Source organism: Lepidochelys olivacea (genome assembly GCF_965140295.1).
Source record: "Lepidochelys olivacea isolate rLepOli2 genome assembly, chromosome: 9".
Taxonomy (NCBI): domain Eukaryota; kingdom Metazoa; phylum Chordata; order Testudines; family Cheloniidae; genus Lepidochelys; species Lepidochelys olivacea.
This window is the reverse complement of record NC_140419.1, coordinates 8,304,136-8,326,779: the sequence shown is the minus strand read 5'-3', so window position 1 is coordinate 8,326,779 and position 22,644 is coordinate 8,304,136. Positions and strand designations below refer to the sequence as shown.

The 22,644-nt window shown below is 58.2% G+C and overlaps 1 protein-coding gene across 2 annotated transcripts in view; it reads right to left on the bottom strand.

Moving 5' to 3' along the window:
- The window catches only part of FAM131A (family with sequence similarity 131 member A), a 42,980-nt gene extending 23,995 nt beyond the window's left edge, over window positions 1-18,985 (bottom strand). Inside the window, exons 1-2 of one of the 2 annotated variants that reach the window (XM_084639587.1) lie at window positions 18,844-18,985; window positions 6,980-7,119 (exon numbers count right to left, since the gene is read on the bottom strand). In XM_084639587.1, coding sequence (XP_084495713.1) covers window positions 6,980-7,119; window positions 18,844-18,874 — 171 coding nt within the window. In that variant the 5' untranslated portion in view covers window positions 18,875-18,985. The remainder of the gene's footprint in view (window positions 1-6,979; window positions 7,120-18,843) is intronic. The other variant, XM_084639588.1, reaches the window with a different exon arrangement.
- Window positions 18,986-22,644: the final 3,659 nt, after the last annotated feature.

Sequence of the window (22,644 nt, the reverse complement as noted above, 5' to 3'; positions counted from 1 at the left end):
CCCTGAGTCCCTGCTGGCCTGGCTGGGGTCTCAGGGACCAGGAAGTATCGATACCCGAGCCAGGGCAGCAGGGAGTCAGGGACCGGGGAGTATCAATACCCCAGCTAGGACAGCAGGGAGTCAGAGACCAGGGAGTATCGATACCCGAGCCAGGCCAGCAGGGAGTCAGGGACTGGGGAGTATCGATACCCCAGCCAAGCCAGCAGGAAGTCAGGGACCAGGGAGTATCAATACCCCAGCCAGGCCAACAGGGAGTCAGGGACCAGGAGGTGAGGGGGTCAGTGGAGAGACACTGCACAGGCTCCCCCGGGTCTCTCGATGCAGGGCACATGCTGAGCACCCAGCCCTTGCTGGCTGAGCTATGGGCAGGGGCTGTCACAGGCCAGGCAGTTATTGCTGCTCTGCGGTTCATTGAGATAAGGCTAAATTGCTCCTTGGTTCTCCAATATCCAGACCCCACTTCACTGCCCAGCACTTGGGTCTCATCCAGGGGCCAGCAGGCTGGGGGCACTGAGCTAAGAGCACCCAATAATACAGTCCCGGGCTCAGGGCACCGATCAGAGCAACTAACCTGCCCGCTCAGCAGCTTGCTGCCCCTGCCTGGGACCAGTCACTGGTGTTCTGTGCGCTTGTGTCACTGCAGCTGTGAGAGAGGCCCATTGCACTGGGCACACCACGCACAGGTGTGCAAGAGACAGGCCCTGCCCTAAAGAGCTCCCAGTTGTGTCCCGCATTCCAGGCTGCATTTCAAAGGGCACAGGAGGGGAAAGGGGTGCACCAGCTGGAGACTGAGTGAGGAGGGGTGGCAGAGGGTGGGGGGAGGCAGAAGATGGAGGCTTGTTTCAGAGGCAGCCATAAGAGAGCAAACAAGGATGATTCAAAGGACAGTTTCAGGCTGGAGTCTAGAAGCCGCCCTTGGGCTCTTTGGGCCCAGAAGCCCTTTGCAGCCTGCAGAGGACTCGTTCTGTTGATTATGAGCCCCGCCCAGCTCGGTGCCAATCCCCGGCACATTTGTGGGGGTTCCCTGAATTCTCTCTTTGTTTAGACACAGACCCCCCCCTCCCATCGAGCCCAGTGCTGGATCCGCCCCAACCCCAGGGGTGCTCCGGGAGCCAGGTCATGACAGCAGAGGGTGTGTCAGGACCAGCCGTGCCCTGGGGAATGGCCACAAGAGAAGCGCTGGGTTTCTGGGGGGTAACGGTGATGCCAGGAATGCCTGAGAGCTCCAGGGCAATCAAGCCCCCAGGGACATGGTCCAAATCCCTGAGGATGGTGCCAGCAGGAATCCCTGGGGCTCACCATGGTTCCTGCCCTTTCCCCAGTGCAAAGGCCCATGTTTGCTCAGCCCAGACACCGCACCTGTCCAGGGGCAAGGGCTCTGGTTACCCAACTGAGTGGGCAAGGCTGACCAAGGTGCTTGGCTACATGCTAGGGAGGAATGCCGAGAAGTCTAAAGGTGACCTTAGTCTCCTCTGGGCTTTGAATGCTGGTGCGACTCCACGCTGGGGATTAACCCACGGCCGTCCTGCCCTGATCAGCAGGGCACTGGAAGGCTCATCCCCTTGGGACTGGGATCCCCCTATTCCCCACATTCTGCAGCCTTCAAGCCCATCACCCCAGAGGGGCAGGGACGGGGCAGTGTGTGTACGGGGGCCAGAGTGGCCTGCGCATTGGGGAAAGGAGGGAAGGGAGGGTGTGGGTGTAGGGACAGGGTATGTGGGGTGCTGGAGTGAAGTGGGGGTTGTGTTCTCAGTCGGCTGCAGAATGCCAATGCCCAGAGGCCCAGGGAGTCACCCGCACATAAACCACGTGGGAGGTTGTAATCCAAGAATCCCTCAATGCCAATGGGTTAGAGCGGTTACAGGCACGTCCTGATTCTGGTGTGTCCACTCTGGTTCACCAAGGAACGTCACTGGGAGGTCTTAAATGAAAGCTGGGCTCACACTGGTCATTACTCGTGGTGTGAATGGTAGGTACAGACACTACCCGAGGAGTTATGATGTGTACAGCAAACAAGGTTTCGACTCCGTCTGAAAGCCGAGTTGACAAACAGGTTTTCTGTCAACCAAGGGATGTTTACTCACTTGTCTCTCTGCTGGGCATGTAAATTAAGCACTCTCAGCTAACACAATGGATGCTGCCCCCTGCTTAGCTCCCTGGTTACTTTGAGGACACAAGTAACCAAGGAAGACGACCCCCGTCAGCCTGCACTTTGGAAGTAACCGGGCAGCGTGCGGACAGGCATGAAAATGGGACCACAACCAGCCTTGTCTGAAATGCTGCAGAGGACTTTGGGGGTAAGGTAAACAGCTTTAGCCGGGAGGTCAGCCTGGCCCCCCAGAAAGCACATTACGAGTTTGTTTCCAACATCCTTTCCCATTCCCTCTTGAATCTTTGATATTAAACGTCTCCATGGCTCACTCTGACTATCTCAGAGCTGTGACGTTAAGCAAGGAGCAGATCCTGAGCTGAATCCTACAAACTGGTGTGTGCACTGGTCCCTTGGGGACAGCAGACCTGGTGTTTCTGGGGGCGTTCAGTGGATACGGGGCTGGACACTACAGGGCACCCTGCAGAGGGGCTCCGGGAGTGGGGTGCACCTATCATTAGCCTGCAAGACAGAGGGAGGGCTGGCGTTGCCCCGAGGAGGGCGCTTTTGGGGGCTACCAGGCTGGAGGTGTCAGGCAGCCGACACCCAGCTAAGCACAAGCAAGTATCCCCCTGCCTCCAGCGTGAGGGAGAACAAGGGGACTCACTGCCCTGGGTACCCAGAGAGCCATCCCAGAGGCATCCATTAAAAGGCTCTGCCTTGCTCTGAGGGGGCTTCACGCACTGGCAAACCTGGAACCCCAGAGCTGGCACCTAAAGCCATATTTAGGCCCCTGCATCAAAGCGGGAGATTATGAGCACTGCTGAGCACCCCCAATCCCACTGAAGATCATGGAGGCTGTACCTAGGGGGAAAGAGACAGACTTCAGCTGCTTCCACACTCCCAACATCTCTCTGCCTCGTTTGCCCCAGCCCCCGCTGGGTGCACCGTGGGTGCGCTGCTCCTCACAGGAGAGCAAAAGGGTTGGTTTCCCCAGGGCTGAATTAGGGGGTTCCTGGGTGCAGAGCTCGGGGCTAGACCCATGTTCTGAGCTCAGCAAGGTCTCTCCCCTGCTCAGAAAGGAAGCTTGGCAGGACACAGGCACCGACTTTCCAAAGCGCCGGGGGTGCTCGACCCCTGGCTCTGCCCCAGGCCCCACCCCATTCCACCCCTTCCCCCAAGGCCCCACCCCGGCCCCACCCAGTTCCACTCCCTCCCCAAGCGCACCTAATCCTCACTGCTCCCCCTTCCTCCCTCCCCAGCCTCCTGCACACCACAAAGCAGCTGATCACAGTGGGTGAAAGGCATGGGGAGGGAGTGGGGAGGCGCTAATCTGCAGGGCCCGCCAGCAGGCCCTGGGGGAGGGGGGTGAGCTGATGGGGAGGCTGCCGGCCGTCGGTGCTCCAACCCCGGAACACCCCCAGAGTTAGCGCCTATGTGGCCGAAGCAGGGTGCTCATGAGCGGCAGAGAATGCCCCTGGGGCCCACCCACAGCTTGGGCATTCACTTTATCTACCATCTCTACAGCCCTGAGCCTGGTCTGGACTTGGGAGGACAAAGCCACCTACAATCCAGACTGATGAGGGGGAACAAACATTTAATAATGGGCTCCTCAGTCTGGCAGAGAAAGGTACAACACAGTCCAACGGCTGGAAGTTAAAGCTAGACAAATTCAGCCTGGAAACAAGGTGTACATTTTTGACAATGGGGCTAATTAACCGCTAGAAAAACTGACCAAGGGTCACGGTGGATTCTTCATCCCTGACAATTGTTAAACCACTATTGGATGTTTTCTCCAAAAGATCTGCTCTAGGAATTATTGCGGTAAGTCCTCTGGCCTGGGTGATACGGGAGGTCACACTAGATGACCACAGTGGTCCTTTCTGGCCTGGGAATTGATGAATTACTCCAAGGCAAGGGACTGGCTTTATTGTCAAATCAGGAGAGAGTTTTGAGCAGAGTGGGGGGCATGTGGGTCTGACTGGATCAGGGGTAGGGAGCTGCATGGAGGAAGAAACCAGAGCAGAACAAGGACACCCAGATTTTGCTAGCCCTGGTCCAGTCACAGCCCCTGCAAGCTGCAGCAGTGCAGAGCAGTCACACTGCATGTCCTATTTTTACAGAGCATCCATCTGCACTCCCTGGCTCTGGAGAGGAGACATTCCCTTCCTTCCCTGACCTAGCGCAGTTGGGGTCTGGGGGGATAGATTGCTGCTTGGGGTGATGGGGAGGACAAGTGGGTGCTGGAGCAACCTGGGGTGTAGGTGGATTTACAAGGACCCTTCCCCGCTCTTACTTTTTCAGGTCTCAGTAGCACGGGGGACACGGCTGAGGCAGTCCACGGGTGGCTCGGGCAGTGTAAGTACATTGAGGGTGTAAGCATTGGGGGGCGGGCGGGGGGAGGGGGAAGAGCATGTGCAGACCCACTTGGCCTCCTAGCTTGGCCCAGACACCCCTGATTTTGGGCACCCATTTCTACCCCTGGGGGAGCCGTAGTCCCCCAGCACTCTAACCATAGAGAGGCTGCTGTGACAATCAGGGGCCAGACACTCCAAGGGGAAACCAGGGGGGCTGAACTCCAGAGAGCAAGTAACTGAACCAATGTCTTGCACACAACGTTATCGTACTAGAAAAGTGCAGCGAGTGAAGTCTCTTATGAAAGCCTGTGATGTTCTGAGCGTGATGGGTATTATAAGATATGGAGACACATTGTGGTGATCAATCTATGTATCTAAAGTACTAAACTCATGACTTGTTCTACGATTTCACACACACCGCCCAGAAGGGGTGGTTTCTCCCAAGCCAGATATTTCCATGAAACTGGCTCCAAGCAATGACCCATTGTCCAGCCAGGAACAGACAATGGGGGACCATTAAAGTTAATGGACAGACATTGAAACTGACAAGAAACCCCCAGTCTTGGAAACCTAAGGAAGGAGGGAGTTTGCTCTGAATAACTGAGAGTCATCATGCCAGGAGAAAGAGAGGCGTGAGGGGGGAAAGCCTTTTAAAATCAGGCTTGCGTCTGAGGGTTTTTATCCAGAAACGATGGGGGTGAGGGACAGCCTCTAAACGGGAAGCTGGGGAAAGGCTGGATCCCTTCTATCATAAGGGCATGCGGGGAAACCATGCAGGGGCAATAGACAATGTCCCTTTTCTAATACAAGTTAACTAACACAGAAGCGTGAAGCCTGGAGTTGTGTGTCTGTTAATTCTCTTCGTTACTTGCCTGGGTTTATTTTTCCTCACTAGCTCATCTTTGAACCTGGGATTTTTCTATTAAATAAACTTTTTATTTTTACGCCTAGCAGCTCTCCTTTGTGCAAACTGTTTGGAGCACGTGTCCCGAAAGCGAACTGATCCGGTGAGCCAGAGGGGAAAATCCGAGTGGCCAGTCATTAAGAACTCAGGTTACACGGATCTGGGGACCAGAAGGGCTGTTGGGGTCACCCTGCAAGGTGTAACGAGGCCGGTGGAAGCCACGATGTGACCTTTATGCTCAAGGACCAGCTATGGGTGTCAAGGTTCTGAGCCACAGCAGCAAAACAGTACAGCACCCTAAGTTACAAGACGGGTGGTGACAGAGCCCCTTACGGATGTGAGTGATCCCCAACCCATCACAGCTGCAGGGAGCAGAGCCCTGAGCTGGAGACACAGCTAGAGTACTGGGCAGGGAGACAGACAGAGCGGGAAGACCGACTGCACCACCAAAGCCTGTTATTCCTGTGCACGCTGGCCCTGCAACGATGCCGAGGGACATGGCCGCGGAGGCAGCTTTGCTCCCCAGGGCGCGCGCAATCGCCCGGTGACGTGAGCCTGGAGCACGCAGTGGTGCTCACAGTGGCAAAATACTCTAGCCCAGACAAGGGCAAAGGGGACAGCCAGTTTTCTGGTTGGAGCTGGTCACAGCGGCGGGATGGGTACGAACATGAGGCCTTGGATGGACATCTCCGCTACTATCGTGGCCCAGGTTAAAGCTAGCACAGGGGTGCCTACCCGTGCTATAAGCACATCTTCACTTTCAGTGTAGACACAACCTCAGAAAGCCCCGGGGATACAGCAGCCTTAGGCAGAAAGTTAAACCAGGCAGCCGTGAGATGTGGGAGACCCTGAAACGAAAGGCCAAGGGAGGAGATGACTGGAATTCAGTAATGTCCCCCTGCAGCCAGCTCCTCCCTGCCCAAAGGTTCTACCCTTGCCTGTCATGCCAATAAAGATTTCTGATGTATCACACAGTCGACAGTTACTGTGGGATCTGAGCGCCACACCAGGGTGGGTTGGTGCAAGATGGGGCTGGGCTGGCAAAGCTGCCCATGCTGGACCTGACCTTGAGCAAGTCTCTTAGATCCACGATTGCAAAACAAGCCACTGATATTTGGATGCTACGGTGGAAAACGGAGGCCGTACTCCCTCTGGGCCTCAGTTTCCCCTCCTTCAATATAGGCCTACCGCTGCCACCTGCATCCCGGGGGAAAGTTGCAAGGTGAGGCTCATTCTTGGGTTGCAAAGCACTCTGGGATCTTCAGTTGCAAGGCACTGGCAAAGGGGGAAGTGTTGCTATTTTGGGTCTATCCTGATGGTAGGGAGGACAGCAGCCCCAGCCAAACCCCAGGTGCTGTTTTCATCGCACAAGGCCTACGTGCCACGTAAGTAGGGCTGAAGTGAGACTTAGGCCTGACTCCAGCAGCTGGGGCCTTAAGAGAACCCCTAGATAACCGGCAGCTGGCTTTCACTTGAATTGGAAAGGCAAAGAAGCTACGCACATGGCCCTCCTCCCCATCTCCCCCTGCCCCAAACAGCTGCCCCATAGACCCACACGCCCACTCATAGCTCATTTCACCTACGGAGCACCCCCCGTCCCCAAAGGCAGAGGGATGAGAACCATGGCACCTCGAGAGAGTCCTGGCTGTCCACCGAGCTCTGCCGAACCAGCCTGTGGACCAGCGACGTCCTGGTGCTCCCCAAGGGCGAGAGGGCAGGCAGGGCCTTCACCTCATTCCACTCCACATGCAAAGTCGTGTCCACAGCCACTGTGGGGAGAGCACAGAGAAATGTCAGCCCCCAAGAGCCTAGCCCTGCTGCGGGGCCCTCTGGGGACTCTAAACTGCACTGCTCCCTCCAGGAAAGTGACTGCCGTGGGCAGGACACTGGCTGTGTCCCCTCTGCTCTGCACCAGACTCCAGCTCTCCGCTTTCCGCTGGGACCAGATCTCTCCGATTCTGGGCAACAGCGGGGGTTGATTCTTCCCTTTAAGGAATCCCAGACTTTGAATGTAAATGTCACCCCGTTGTTACCAGCGAGCCTCTTTCTAAGGTCTCCGAGCGCCATCAGGAGGCAGCAGGCAGTGACAACGAGGGGTTAACGTTAGTCATCCCAGTGGGACCATAAAAGCACAGAGGGGGTATTACTTTCTGTTCCCCAGGGGAATAGAAGCAATGAGAAGGGGAGAGGAGAGGCTGGTTTAATGTTTTAGTCCAAGTATTAACAGGCACTAAGGCACCATGGAGGCCCAGCTGTGTCTACACCCGGAGACAACAGCGGCATAGCTAGGCCAGCATAAGCCTGTAGTGCAGACAGCGATGGGGAAGGGGGATGGGTTTCTCTGTCCGTGTAGGGACACCACGTCCCCGAATGACCATTGCTACGGGCTGATCTGCACTGCCGAGATAGGTCCGCTTCACTTCTCACGCTCAGGGCTGTGAAAAATGGGATGTAATAAAGCTGACCTGAGCCCTGGTGTAGACACCCCTAGGTTAAAATAAAAAAAAATTCTTCCATCAACCTGGCGACCACCTCGTGGAGTGGTGGATTTACAGCAAGGACCGAAGAACCCCCTCCGCGGCCATCGTACAGCTGCGCCACGAGAGCCTGTCATCAGAGCCTCAATCGACGGAAGCCTTCCTTCTTCCATTAACAGAGCTGCATCTACCCTGGGGCTTAGGTCGGTATAAACGTGTCATCAGGGGTGTGGTTTCTTCACAGACCTCCAACCAACGCAGCTATGTCAAACCAACTTCAAAGGGGGACCTCGGCGCGCGGACCTCCCTGTGGGTTTCAGCCCCCGTGTTGAAAGGGGGTGGGATTTTGGACTAGGATTTGCAGCACGGAATCCGAGGCCAATCTTTTGCATTTCCCCAGGGCTATCCCCCTGGATTTTGTGAGTGCGTCCAGTGAAGTCCACCCCAACGCAGTGCCATGTAAACCCCAGGGCAGCAAACCCGGCGGGAGGTGATGTGTGTGGAACCTTGAACAAACCCGCCACGCAGAGGGAGCGAATTGCACTCTTCTAGCAAAAGAGAACAGCATAAAGGCCCTACACGTGCAAATGCACACGCACGTGCACACAGGCTACCGTGCACAGACACACCCGAACAGGGCTGCCGGATTTCCTAGCAGACACGCTGTCGGCACTAACTGTGTTGTTCTCTCTTGTATCAACCGGATGGAACATAAACGATCGGCAACTGGTGCGCCGCTGATCCCAATCGTCTCATTGTTCTCCTGTCCGCCTGTCTATTGCATCTACCTGTTGACTCTTCTGCTTAGTTCGGCATGCTTTTCGGGGGCAGGGACCCTCCCTTTGTTATATGTTTGCATTGTGCCTAGCGCAGTGGGATTGGGGCCCCTACGCCCTACTTATCATAGAAGGCATTTGTGACAGCTGCCATCCTGGTCACAACACCAGGGGTCCGACTGGGACCCCCCCAAAGCTACACACACAACTGGATTCCGGGCTCCCCAGCAGCAGCTGGAACAGGATCCCGTTCTTTGTGGATCAGGCACGAAAGGGGACTGACCACACACTCACCCACCAGTGGGTCACGTGCGTTTCTATCTCAGGAGGGGCAGGTCTGCACTTCGCTCTACTAGGCCACAGGGCGTAAGCGATGAATAGGCAGTTTGCTGGCCCTCTGCCTCAGGGTGAATGTCACCCTGGGGCCTGTGAGCCAGGCCCGTCCTCAGCATGCTATTCCAGCGGAGACTCCGTCACCCTGCCATCCCAGCCACATCCTCATGTGGCTTGCTTGGAACCTTTTCAGAGGCGCTGTGGTTTTGGTTGCGGGGGGGTTCTGTCTCCGAGCTGTGGCCACATCAATGGGAGACAAGGCACCACCAGGGTCAGGATGGACTGGAATGCCATACTCGGCATGCTGTGAAATCTCACTAGTTAGGGCAATCCTGGGAGCCAGGATTCTCCCTAGTGTGTGTCTGAGACCATCCAAAACTCACTGCAAGTGTGAAATGCCAAAGGCCTGATCCTCACACTCATGGCTGTTTGTTAAAAAGGCATGAAGTTTGGGGTGGGGCTGGGCTGCCCCCCCCCCCCCCCACACACACACACACGAGGTCGGATGCTGGGCTCCCACCAGGGGACACTACTACATTCTCTTATTTACAGGGGCGGTTTGGAATTGGTTTTTTTAGCAGTTTAAGGCCCTGATTCTGCTCCCATTAAGAATGTTGCCAGTGACTTGAACAGGTTCCTGCTCATGGCCTAGGGAGGGGATTTTAATATCCCCATTCTCAAGGCATCTGTTACACTGCAGAACAAAAGGGCTGAAAAACCCATGTCCTCTCTACGTACCTGCCAAGACCTGACTAGAAGGGCTCTGGGTTCCCCTGCAAGAGCTGACGTCATCCCAGACCCCCTCAAATGAACCAGGGGAAGCCTCCAGTGTAGGCTGTGGATGTCCTCACAGGTGGCAGGAAAACCCCTGGGGGTCCAGAACACAAGGACTTGGCAGGTCAGTAAAGGAGGATGGGATTGACGGGTTGCGTACCCTCCCAGCTCCGCTCCATGGGAAAGTCCCAGTCCTGCACAGGTAGGGAATGGAGCAGAATCCCAGCGTGAGGCTTCCCTAGGCAGCACCGAGAGCAGCCCTTTGCCTCGGCCTGCTGCATCTTAGCGTCATGTGGATTCTGCCGGGGGGGACAATTTTGTGCCTTCGTTTACAAAGCTGCCTGGGTCACTATGTAAAGCACAGAGCCTCCAAAGCACAAGCAGAGCTTCCCTCCCTGGAGAAGTGCCGGGAAAATTGTAGCTGTTTGCTGCAAAGCAGGCCAGGTTCTTTAGGGGAGTAATTCACCCGGTGCACAGGGGCCAGCACAAGTCATAAGCAGTGCCTAGGCCTTGTGCCTCCCCTCCGGGTCAGGGGTGCATTTCACCCTGCAGCCACAACAAGAGACCTACACCCTGTGAAAGGCATAGAAATGGCAGGCATTAGCCATGGGAGGTTAACCTGCCCCATGGCCTGTCAAAGCAGGGCTGAGAAGACCAATCTGGTTTTCCTAGTGTTAATTCAGCCCAGCTTAACGCCTTCTCCGATCTACTCCAGGAGGTCACTAAGCTCCGCTGACCCTCTCACCCTTCCTCTCTCTTCTTGCTTAACACAGTCGCTGCCCCCCCGCTTTTCACCGGGTTGTAAATTCGTCAGGGCAGGGCCGGCGTGTCTGTGCAGCTCCCAGCACCATGGGGCCCTGATCCTGGCCAGAGCGTCGCTGATCCTGGCCAGAGCTTCCGACGCTCCCGCAAAGCCAGCCCCGCAGTCAGTGAAATCATTGGGGAGGTGCCAGCAGGGAACACCTTCCACCCAAGAGGCAAAGGCAGGGCCTGGCTTTATACCACAGCAGTTCCCATTGTACCATTATACCACAGCACAGATTGAAAAAGGAAAAGGAACGCTGCATCGGACCAGCTGCAGCCCACACCGTACTCCAGCGATGGGGAGCTGTAGCCCAGGGACTGCACTTCCCAGCATGCAATGCTTTCTCTTTGCCCAGCCGGGTGCACCCCTCACTGTGGGTTTAGGCCCACAGGCCAAGCATAGCAAGAGGAAGATTCTCATCCCGGGGCCCATCTTTACAGGCCACCCTCTACACTGGAGGCGAGACCCCAGCCCCCTTCCATTTCGCCAGCAATGCCACCTTCACGCCCAGATTTGCCCACTTGTCCCACAAGCACCGACATGCTTCTGTCCATGTTATTAACCCTTCCTCTTTCCCCAGGCTTGGCTCCTCGCATTGACACCAGTGGGGTCACGCCCCAGTTACCCAGGCATAAGCAGGAGCCGATTCCAGTCCTGTGCTCAAACCACTAGACAGCGCTGCCTCTTAGAGCAGAAGTTGCCAAACTTTTTACTAAGGTGACCCACCAGCCGCACCGTGTCTTTTGAGGGATGCCCCGTGACATATACAGAGACAGTGAGAGAGAAAACAAATCGGGCTTGCTAGGAGCTGTCACACCAGGCTGCAGAGTGCCTTTAAAGTGGGGGCCCTCCAGCCCTCCAGCCCCCTGACCCCCTTCTCCACTCCCCTCCCCCACTCTCCAACCCCCTGCTCCCCACTCCCCTTTTCAGCCCAAGCCCCCGTGTTTGGCTCTCCTCAGCCATGCCCCCAGCTGGGCCCGGATCACTGCCAGGCTCCGGACACTTCCTCTGCAGGGCTGCTGCTGCACCAGGGGAAGTGAGAGCACGGGGCAGAGGGGGAGAGCGCTTCTGGGGCACACACGACCCACCGCTAGTCTTCCCACAGCTGGGGAGCTGCTGTACTAGAGCGGGGAAGAGCAGAGATGCCTGGAAGCTGGGAAGGTGGAATTGCACTAGCCAGAGCCAAGTGCTTCCCCCCTTTCCCAGAAGCTTGGCTGCATCCCACAGGAACAGCAAAGGGCTTGCGGCTTGGGTTCTGCTGCAGTTCCTGGCCACCTGGCAGGTGACCTTTGGGCATGGATGGCTGCGGCCGTAGCATTTTTTCCCCATGGGGCACAACCGCTCTGTGCTACCGTGGCAAATCAGGAGCAGAGCTGAGGACCCTGGGCAGGTGCCGTGGCGGCTGGCAGTGCACCGGGCTCGTGGCCCAAAAGAAAGGAAGGAAGGCACAGAGCCAAACCACCAGGAGCCCATCTGCACTAAGCAGCGGCAGGCCTTGTTGAAGTGTGGATGGGAGACCTCCAAGGACCAGCCAGCTGCAGAAACAGGGAGGGGTGACTCAGCAAAGGGCACCCTTCCATCCATGTCAGCATTCAGTCAGTGCCCCAGCCCGGTGCTAGGAGGCCCTGGCTCGCTGGACAGGCGATGTAAACCCAATGGACCATGGTCATTGTTACGCGCATTGGGACAGTATCTCCACAGACCCGGACAACTCCCAGCTCGCGTAAGGATAGCCTGTCTGCCTCAGAATACAGGATTCTTCTTCACATCCCCTGTTCCACCCCAGCAGTGGTTGCATTGCACTAGTGATTGGGTGTGACGAAGCAGGACTGTTCTTAATGTTTCCTCTGAATAATGTAGGGGTGCCTCAGTTTCCCCTATGCATTTCTTAAGTCTCTAGGTGGTGGGATAAGGGGGTGTAATTGTTGAAGAGCAAAGGGCCAGTGTACATAAATGGCCAAAACTCTGTCTCCTGGCAACGGATGGCCTGGGCCCTTCCCCCCTGCAAGGTGAGAGCTGAAGGGTTGGAGAACAAAGGAATCAGGTGACCTCCTGGCCAGGGAAAGGGACAAAGCCCAGAGGAGGAGGGGGTGGAGGATGAGTCAGTTGGGGGCTGGCTGGGGACGTGTAGACGTGGTTGTCTGGCTCCCTGCCCACCAAAATGGACCCAGCTGAGGGGTCCTGTTCTCTGTACCTACAAGCTCTGTTTTAGACTCTGTTCCTGTCATCTAATAAACCTTCTGTTTTACTGGCTGGCTGAGAGTCACGTCTGACTGCAAAGTTGGGGGGCAGGACCCTCTGGCTTCCCCAAGACCCCACCTGGGCAGACTGGCTGTGGGAAGCGCACAGAGGGGCAGAGGAGGCTGAATGCTCCGAGGTCAGACCCAGGAAGGTGGAAGCTGGGTGAGCTTCTTGCCCTGCAGACAGGCTGCTCCCAGAGAGGAGACTTCCCCAGAGTCCTGCCTGGCTGCGTAGGGAGCAGTTCCAGAGCAGCGCCCGGGGACTCCGTGACACGGGGTGTGAATGCCGGCTGGGATGCTAGGGGCTAGAGAGACGGGGTTGCCATGGCAGGGAGGGGAGTGGGGCGCAGGGAGCTGGGTGTTTTCGGCATAAGTTCTGGGGACAGGGCTTGATTTGTCGTGTGCTTGATCCTAGACAATCCTGCGCCCCTGAACCACCTGTTCATCCCCTCCAGGAGAGGGGCCGAGCCCTGCAGGCCATGCGGGGGAGGCGTGGGGGGAGGCACCAAACACGACGGGCAGCAGGAATGCGGAGAGAGGTCCTGAGCCCTGCAGGCCATGGGGGGCAGGAGACACTGAGCCATGTGGCGGGGGGGGGCGGGGAGGGGAGTGGGGGGGGTGGGAGAAGGCACTGGACCCTGGTGAGGGGTGACAAGACACTCAGCCCTGTGGGGTGGGGCAAGGAGAAGGCAGTGGGGGCTGGAAGGAGGCTGTGGGCCCCGCAGATCAGGGGTGAGGGGCAGCCCCACTGCATGGGGGGTGGGAAATGTGCCTTCCAGCCAAGATTCCTTCCAAGGAACGTGCATTCTGCTACAGCCTGCTCCATTCGAGGGACACAATGTTCCCACCATGGAGCCATTAATATTCCAGGGGGGAGACGGTGCTTCTGGCACAGTGAGTTTTTCTGATGAGCACACGTCAGGGCTGGGACAGGAGACAGCCTCCTGCCCAGTGTCGGGCATGAGCCAGCCGGGTGCCAGTTCCCACACGCCTCCTCCCGGGACTGGCTCCCCCCGCTGGCCCAGCACGGACAGCCCCAGCATCAGAGATTCTGGGCACATGTGGCCAGCTGGAGCGGGGTCAGGGAGAGGCAACGTGCGTCAGCCGGCACTGGAATCCCACAGGGTGGAGAGCAGAGAGGGCCAGGGGCTGACCCGCAGCACCCTGCAAAGGTGACCTCCCGCTGCTAACAGTGGGGGAGGAGAAGAGAGGCACAGAATGGACCAAGGACAGGGAAGGTTTCATTCCCCCCCTCCCCCCAGATGGTATATCAGAGCCAGGATGCTGGGGAGGGGGTGGGCAGAGGGACAGAGAGCAGGGAGGCACTGTCCCCGGGACCCCCCCACCCCCCCAGCACTGCCCTAAGCACATGGAATGTGACAAATTCATCCGGAACACACAGACTCAGGCAATGCAACACCTGCCTCCACGTTCACACGCAACAGCCCACAGTGACTCCTCAAACCCACCCACTTGGAGTCACTCCTGGGTACCCCACTCATGCACCCCCGCCAGCCCCGGGGGGGCTGATCCTGGCCAGGAGCGTCTCTCAGCCAGGGAGAGGCACAGCTCTGTCTCCATGCCACATCAGAGGACCCACCTGCCTTGGTCACTGCTCTGGGACTACAAAACTGCAACCTTGATGGTGTGGACCAGACCCACAGGCACCAGGGCTGGGGACAGATCCCGTACATGAGGTGGGATCCTTTCCTGTCTCAGACCTGGCACTACAGTGCCAGTCCAACAGCTGCCAAAGACCCAGGATGGGACACCCGCTATGACTAACACTGCCTGGACACAGCCATGTATCCATGACCCCCGGCGGGTATCCAGGCTGCTGCTACGTTAGCGAATGTGGATTTGATCTAACTGGGGGTACAGTAAGTGTGTCATGCTAGTGAGCGTGGCACGTGTGAGCACACACTATACAGATGTCGTGACGTAGGCAGGGGCTGGGCCAGTCAAGGGGGTTCAGCATTTCTGTGTTAGGGGCTGGGTCAGTTGTGGGACAGGGAGACGAGAAAGGAGCAGCCTCCTTCTCTCAGAACAGCCTGTCCAGTAAGGTCCATGCCCTAGCTGGAGTTTCCCGACCCAAGCCCCAGCTGGAGGTCCCCCTAGATGAGGTCTCTAGCTCCCACATCAGGCTGGATACTGCTCTCCACCTGAAGTCCCTGGGAGTTGTACCGTTGATTTCAGTGGGAGCAGAATCAGGCCCCAGCCCTCAGACTCCACCCAGCCAGCCGTGTGTCACTCCCAGCGCGCACTGCCTTGTGTGGGGAAGCGTGACATTTCCAGTAGCCAGGCTAAGAGCACACGGTGAGGCATGGCCCTGTGCCAAGCGAAAGCCAGCTGTCAGCTAAACGGAGCTCATAGCAAGGGGAGTGACAACCGGCTTGATGCTAATGCTGGAGTAAAAGCTTAAGGCCAAAAAAGGGCTTCGCTAGAACGCTTGCCGGGGGGAGCAAAGCTCATCACTCATGCCTCCGCTGCGTGGTGAGATGATAAAAATCAATTGGCTATGGTGACGACTCCAAACTTGACAGGAAGGAAACGTTACATCAGCATGGGGGAGGCTGGTGGGGTAATCGCTCGCTACCTAACAAGGAACCCAAAGATTATCCCACGGTGGGGACAGCTGCGCGCTCCAGGACCGACCGTGCTCGGAGCTGTACGCCCTGAGTAGAAGAGATTCCCTTCCCTGGAGGAGCTTCTCTCTTTGGTTTCAGACCCAATGCAACAAGTGAAACAAACCAACAGATGGGGAGGGGAGCTAGTTACACAGCCTAAGCTTACCAAAGCCGACTCAGTTTGGTTACAAGTTGCCAGTGTCACGGAGTGTGGGGGAGTCCAGGCCCTGCACCCCTCTTCCTGGGATCCACTGAGACTCTCAGCCAGCCAGTAAAACAGAAGGTTTATTGGACAACAGGAACACAGTCCAAAAACAGAGCTTGGGGGTACAACCAGGACCCCTCAATCACGTCCTTCTGGGGGAGCAGGGAGCTTAGACCCCAGCCCTGGGGTTCCCTGTGTTCCTCCACCCAGCCCCAAACTGAAACTAAACTCACCCAGCAGGTTCCCTGCTGCAGCCCCTGTTCACATTCCTGGGCAGAGGTGTCACCTCCCCCTCCCCCTCCTGGCTCAGGTGACAGGTTCTCAGGTCTCCCATCCCCAGGGCACATTCCCAGGTCAACACTCCCCCCTCCCTGCTGAGTCACATCGTCACAGCCAGGTAACAGGAACCCTCCCGGTCCGGTAGGGGTCAAGCCCTGGGACTCAGAGCGTCCAAGCAGCAAAAGCCACGGGGACAGTCAGACTCACCGGCAATTGTAATGACCCTGCTATGAGCCGGCTGAATGGCACAACAGGGAAAATGACTGGATTATGACTGGTGAGAGCAGCTTTTGTTTGGGAGCCGACAAAGGGGAATGCAACCAGCCTTCGATGGAAGCGTTGGAGACCCACTGAGCACCAGAGATATAATTAGGACCTCATCCTGCGGTGCACCCGCAATGGCGACCCAACTCAACAGGAGCGGAGGGGGCTCAGGATCGTGCAGGATCAGGCCTGCACAGGCCTGGAGGTCTGGTGTAATAACACCCTAAAAGAGGTGGATGTTTAAACAGGGTTGATTTTAAAGGGGCAGATTTTAAAGCCAGTGAAGGAGCTGGCTGCTAGGCTGAGTTGTGAGCTCACCACACAGGGTCAGGCTGGAGGCTACCTCAAACCTTGGATTAGAGGCACAGCTGGTTGCCTAGACCTCGGAGCAAACGAAACAGCGAGGCAGAGAGTTAAACTGAGAGACACAGGAGCGTGCTGGGCCTTTCCAAAGCAGGGATCCTTCCTAACAGCCTGAGCCAGTGCCGGCTGGATGCGCACTGGAAAGAAAAGGTCCGATCCTGCTTCCATTGACGTCACTGGACAAAAACCCACATTGACTTAAGTGGGATCAAAACAAAGGCCCAGAAAAGGCAGTGAGAGGCCGAAGGACAGGTCATCAGAGCTAGATATATCCAAAGGGGTGGGGATGCACTCGGCGTGAAGCGGTTGCATAGGGTATTGTGGGGCCCTAGGCTGTCCAGGGGGTGACAAAATGGGATGGTGAAGAAGGGTAGCACACACTTTGTGCCCCAGGCTGTGGGACACTGAGCGATGGGGATACTGGTGGGCCGGAGGCACATGGGGTGGCAAATCAGTGAGGCCTCCAAAGAGAATGAGAGAAACTCAGGCCTGGTCTCCACTTAGGAAACAGATTGGCTTAGGGACCCCCTCAGGGCTGTGAAGCTCTCTGCACCCCAAGTGCAGACCTAATCCCTGCAGCTAACGCAACAGAAGAATCCTTCCAGCCAGCTGGCTACCGACTCCCGGAGAGGCGCATTAACTACATTGGCAGAAACCCCCCCGCCGATGTAGGTGTCCACAGGACAGTGCCCTCAAAGCAAGAAGTTGAGCTGGGGAAGCTGGAGCACAGGGACTCCTGGGCCCAGGCTAGGGCTCTGCAGGAGACAAAGTAGAGGCACCAGGTACGCAGTGGCAGGGGGGGACGACCCTTGCAAAGAGCTGGTCGAGGCCTAGGCATCTCGTAAGCCCCACTCAGGCCCTTACGGGCATGAGTCTGAGTCCAGGGTTTTATCCACAAGACCATCCTTCCTCTCAAAAACAGGCTCGGCGAGAGGAGACAATCTCCCTGAACAGCTGCTGCTCAGGGGTACCAGTGGGGTTCCCCGGGGCAGTAATGGTGCCCGACCAGTCCACAGCAGCCGTTAACCCACCAGTACCCCGAGTCCCTATCGCTCTTGGGACGGGGTCTCAGAGAGCAGGGAGGAGGAAGTGGGGTGTCTGGGTGCATCTGCACACAATGATGCTGACATGGTAAGAGACCCTGGGACTGGTCCCCTCCCCCCGGGGGAGTACACCCAACCCCGGCAGAAGCTGAGCCCGGCTGGCCAGGACGTTGGGAACCATTGTGGTTTAACCCGGGACTAGGATTGCCAGGCCTCGGAGGCAGATGAGTTTTGAAGGGGCTGCAGTATAGGGTGTCCATATAGAGACAGGCCCCAGCCGCCCTCTGCCCGCCTTCATGGCTGGGGCTGGCCTTAGCTAACAAGCCCCCTGTGCTGTGGGGGCTCAGGGGCATTTCCCCATGGCCTTGGCCGGCCCACCTGATGGAATCCCTCCCCTTGGGGGACTGGCCCTGTCTGGGGAAGGGCTCCCCGCAATCCCAGGGCCCAGGAGATTCATCCCCACAGCAAGAGGCCCCAGAGCTGCCCCCTGGAGAAGGGACGAGCTGGCCAGAGAGCAACACGGCAGGCCCCAGTAGCACCAGGACCACCCTTGCCCAGCAACTGGGGTGTGGGTCTGGCAGAGCCGCTGCTGGGAGCCGGGTACGCAGGGAAGGGAGAGCGAGCTCCGGGGCTGCGCGCTGGGGAAGGGGGGTGGGTCAATCACATCCAGGCCGGGGGCTTTCTCCTCTGGGGCCGGCCCACCTCCCTCCTAGCAACTTCGAGCAACTCAGCCGGCGGTGCAAGCTCAGGATGGGGGCCCTGGGGCGGACGCAGCGCAGCACCCCGGGGCCCCCCGGCCCCGCACTCCGGCCAACCGGGCACAGCGCCTCCCAGCGCGTCCCGCCCCGCAGCCACCGGCCAGCCCGCTCCGAACCAGCGCTGAGCCGAGCCAAGCCGAGCCGAGCCGGGCTGACCCTACCCCTGGTGCTTCCGCGCCGCGTCCCCGCCAGCCCCCTCCCGCAGCCCGGCCAGCGCCTGCCGAGCCGGGCCAGGAGAAGCAGCGGGCTCGGCCGCGCTCCACCGAGGCGGGGAATCGCTCCCCACCGGCCCGCCCCGGCGGCCGCAGCCGCGGCCGCTTCCTCCCTCCCTCCCTCCGGGAGCGGATCGCGGGGAGCTGAAGGTCTCCTAAGGAGACTGGCGCCGGGGCAACGGCCCTGCCGGCTGCACACTCACCGCGCCGGCTCCCGCCGGCCCGCGACCCCGCCCGGCTGCGGCGCGGCCCCCTCCCCGCTGCATCCCGCGGCCGCGGGGTCCCCCCGCCCCGGCTGCTGCGCTCGGGGCGTCCCGCGGGGCCCGGCCGCGCTTACCGAGGGTGCCTTTGGAGCCGATGCAGCCCATGCTCGGCCGGGGCGGCTTGGCGGGGAGCGGAGCCGAGCGCAGCCCGCTCGCATCGCCGCAGACCCGCCGCCGCCGGCCACACGCCGCCTCTGCCCGGCCCGGGAGCGGCGGGCTCGGCTGCTCGCCCGGCCACGTCAGCGCCGCGCGGCGGGGCGGGGCGGGGCTTCAGCACCGGGGCCAGCGGCCTGCCCGGGGCCCGGCTCAGGACGCTGGGCAGCGCCCGCCGCTCGGCCCCGGGCCCTGCGAGCCCCCCTCCGGCGCGGGGACCCGCCGGGCGCCGGCCCGCCCCCGCCTTGCTCCCCCACTGCGGGGGGTGGGGGGGACAGAGCCCCCCCCCGCCCAGCCAGCCCCCACGGGAGCGGGAGGGCTGCACCCAGAAGTGGGGCTGGCCCATCCAGCCGCCCCTGCTCAACCCCGAGTTGAAACCAAACCATCCGCAGCCGCTGGCCCAGAAGCAGAGCCAGCGCACTCCTTCGCCCCGCACAGACCCCAGGCGGCTCAGAAAGCAGGGCCAGGGACTTTGGGGGTGCAAGGGGCTCGGCGCCCCAAGACCGCTGGGCATTTAAATAGACCCCGGTGGGGTGACACTCGCCCAGGTTCCTTCTCCTGCTCCAGGGAGTTTGCTCCTGCTCAAGGGTTCAGGTCAGCCCAGTTTGAACCTGAAATGGTCCCAGGCAGAGGGGCCCTCAGCTCCGGTTTGGCAGGGACTCCAGCCCAGCAGTAATGTCGTCCCTCTCTGCCACAACAGACACCACCCGCCTTTGCCTGCCTGGGGATTCACGGCCCAGGACATGATCCAGAAGGAAAGCATCCAGCATTGAAAAAGCCCTGGGCCAGGCTGGGCTGGGCAGCGCTGAGCCATCGCAAGGGGACCTGTAGTTACTCGAGTACCTCCCTCTGGTGCAAAGGTCCCAAAGGTCCACCCCCGCTCCGGCAAACACGAGCCCCATAACCTCGCTAGAGGTTTCATCCCATCTCTTTGCTGGGTCTGGTGGCCTCCCTGGGTCAGTGGAACGAGGAGGGACTCAGGAGATCTAGGCTCAGTTCCTGGCTTTGCTGCAAGCTGCCTGGGTGACTAGCTCTCTGACCTTCAGTTCCCCATCAGCCAAGAGAAGATACTCCTTCCTCTCTCCCACCCACTGTCAGCCTCTGTGGGGCAGGGACTGGGTGTGTGCAGCCCCCAGGACCCCGGGGCCCTGATCGAGACATTTCCCCCGGACAAAGAATAAAGCCCCACTTCATTCCACTGCTTCTTCACCAGCAACCCCCCAGCCCTTCTGCACTCTCCCTTCATCCATACACAGATGAGACGGGCTCATGAAACAGCTGCCCAAGCCACCGCAGCTGCATTGGGAGTAGCTATGCCCTTCCTCGTGGTTCCCGGGTGTTCGTACCAATCCCAGAAATGTCAGCCCAATCATCTAGCACCCTGGGATGGCAGCTACACAAGGGACCCCGAACACGGCACCTGTCACAGGGCTGGGCTCGGGCTCCCAGGACCAGAGAGCAAGATACACCCTGACATTTCCCGGCCATGCAGAGAGCTGGCTGCAAAGCACTCAGCAGCATCGATCACGCCCCAGTTCAATGGCTCCTTGTGTGACTGTTGTCCCTGGTATTAGCTGTGAGTCATAAATCCCGGCTGGCTCAGGGTGTGATCATAACGGGTTATGGAGCCTGGTTCCCATCCAGCCAGGCTCACCAGTGACAGGGAGTTTTTGCCATTTGAGAGTAGTGGCGGGGGAGGGGATGGGGGACATTGGGCACAGTTTTAGCAAGCAAGGCGTGCCCATCACAAACCCCAGGGTAACTGGCAGTCGCGCGGTGCCCCAGCTGGCAGGCCCAGCAGAGGCCAAGGAGTAAACAAGCACAAAGGCGGAACTCCCCGCTCACTCCTCAAATGGTCCCTCCAGTTTAAGATTGACACACCCTGAGGGACAGTTCAGGGTGGGCAGCCAGGCCCTTCTGATGCCCACGCTCTGCTGGCGCTGCGGACAAACAGCTGGCTCCAGCCCTCTTTTGCTCTGCATTCCCCCCCCCACCCCCAGCCATCACATTCACAAAGAGGCACCCAGCCCAGCCCCTGCCTGTGTATTTATGACAGAGGTGTCACGTCGGTGACCAAGTATAACATGATGAAATGGACTGATAAATCCAGGCAGCAAAAGGTTGGGGAGGAAACCTCGGCAGACATAAGAAATGAAATTCTGCAGAACAAAGGGGCTGGGAAGAGGTGCCCCCCCTGCTTCCTCCCCGCCCGCCCCTGCACTCGGGCTGCTGGACACAATGTGGAGGAAATTGCTGTTGGGGTGATAAAAATGTCTGTTTCTAAGCAAACCAGCTGAAGTGCGTGGGGCCGATCTTCATAGAGGAGGTACCTTTAAATTCCAGTGGCTTCAATGCTAGCCTTATTTGATGAACTCCTCTGCAATTTGTTCACTGTAGCAAGGCTAGGGGGAGACTATTTGCTTCATCTTATGAGTGCTACACAGTACGGGCCTTTTCCAAAGCCCACTGAAGCCAATGGGAGCCTTTTCATGGCATTTCAATAGCTTTTTGAATCAGGCCCTCACAGCAGAGTTGTCACAGCCAATTAGACTGTGGTGGGCTCCCGTGGCCAGAGCATTGGGAACTAGACTGTAAAGAACCCTCCCACAGGGCCCTGCTTTGCACCAGCTGGAACCATCGGCCTTTTCCGTCTCTAAGAGCTATGGCTCTGTATCTCAATGAGGTCGCGGTGCAGGGCAAGGTGCTGAGCTCCCCACCCCGCCCTTCCAAATGAGGGCAGAGCAGCTTTAAAAACATCTGATAGGACCTGGTCCTCACCGGATCAAGCTTTCAGGCTGTCGGCTCTCTGAGGCAGGGCCTCTCATTAGCTGCAGCCTCCTAGAGAGAGAAGCACTTGGGAGGCGACTAACAACTAGGAAATGATACCTCTGGGTTTCTCTTGGCAAGGGGTTCAAATACAGGCATGGGGTTAACGTCCCTTTCTCCCACCCCCATCTGGCTTGTCTATTTCGACTGTCAATTCTTCTTCAGAGCTAGCCTTTTACTAGGTGTTTATAGGGCATCTCGCATCATGGAGCGCCTTGCTCACCTGGGGCCTCTTGCGGCTACCATATCACAAACAATTAGCAATAATTCTAAACAGTCCTGACACCACGAACATCCCCTTAGCCCAGAACAGCACCAGTTAGGGACTCAGAGGGGACATTTCTCATGCACATTTGCTGCTGAACTGCATAGTGAAAGCCTGCAAAACAAACAGGAAGGAGCGAACAGATTGGGATGCAGGAAATTTCTGCTCCTGGGAAGAGCCAGAAAGCCCCTTGCAAAGGGCTCGTTTTGGAAGCTGGAGCCTATGCTCAGGAAGTGCCCCATAATTAATTCACTACTCACCCATGTAATGGGCTGGGGCTGCGGGTAGGTAAGGGGTCTTTATCTGACCTAGGGGTATTATATTGGTACTCAGTGTGGGTTCACTGTGAGTTCGCTGGAGGCTAGATTAGCTCTGCTCAGGTCAGGGCAGGCTGCCAGGGATTTTGGTTTACCCCGAACGGCATCCCTGCTGATTTAGGGTCAGTCAAATTGCCTTCTAAGTCCAGTGGCAGAGCCTTGACAGGAGAAGCAAGGCGGGATGGTGGGGAGGAGAGAGATTTCTGAGCCAACAGCCACTTCTTCCTGCTATTAGTTCACTCAGTGTGCACTCCCTCATGCGCTTGGGAAGAACACATAAAAGGCAGGCTATTGTGCACTGCCAGCATCCGCAG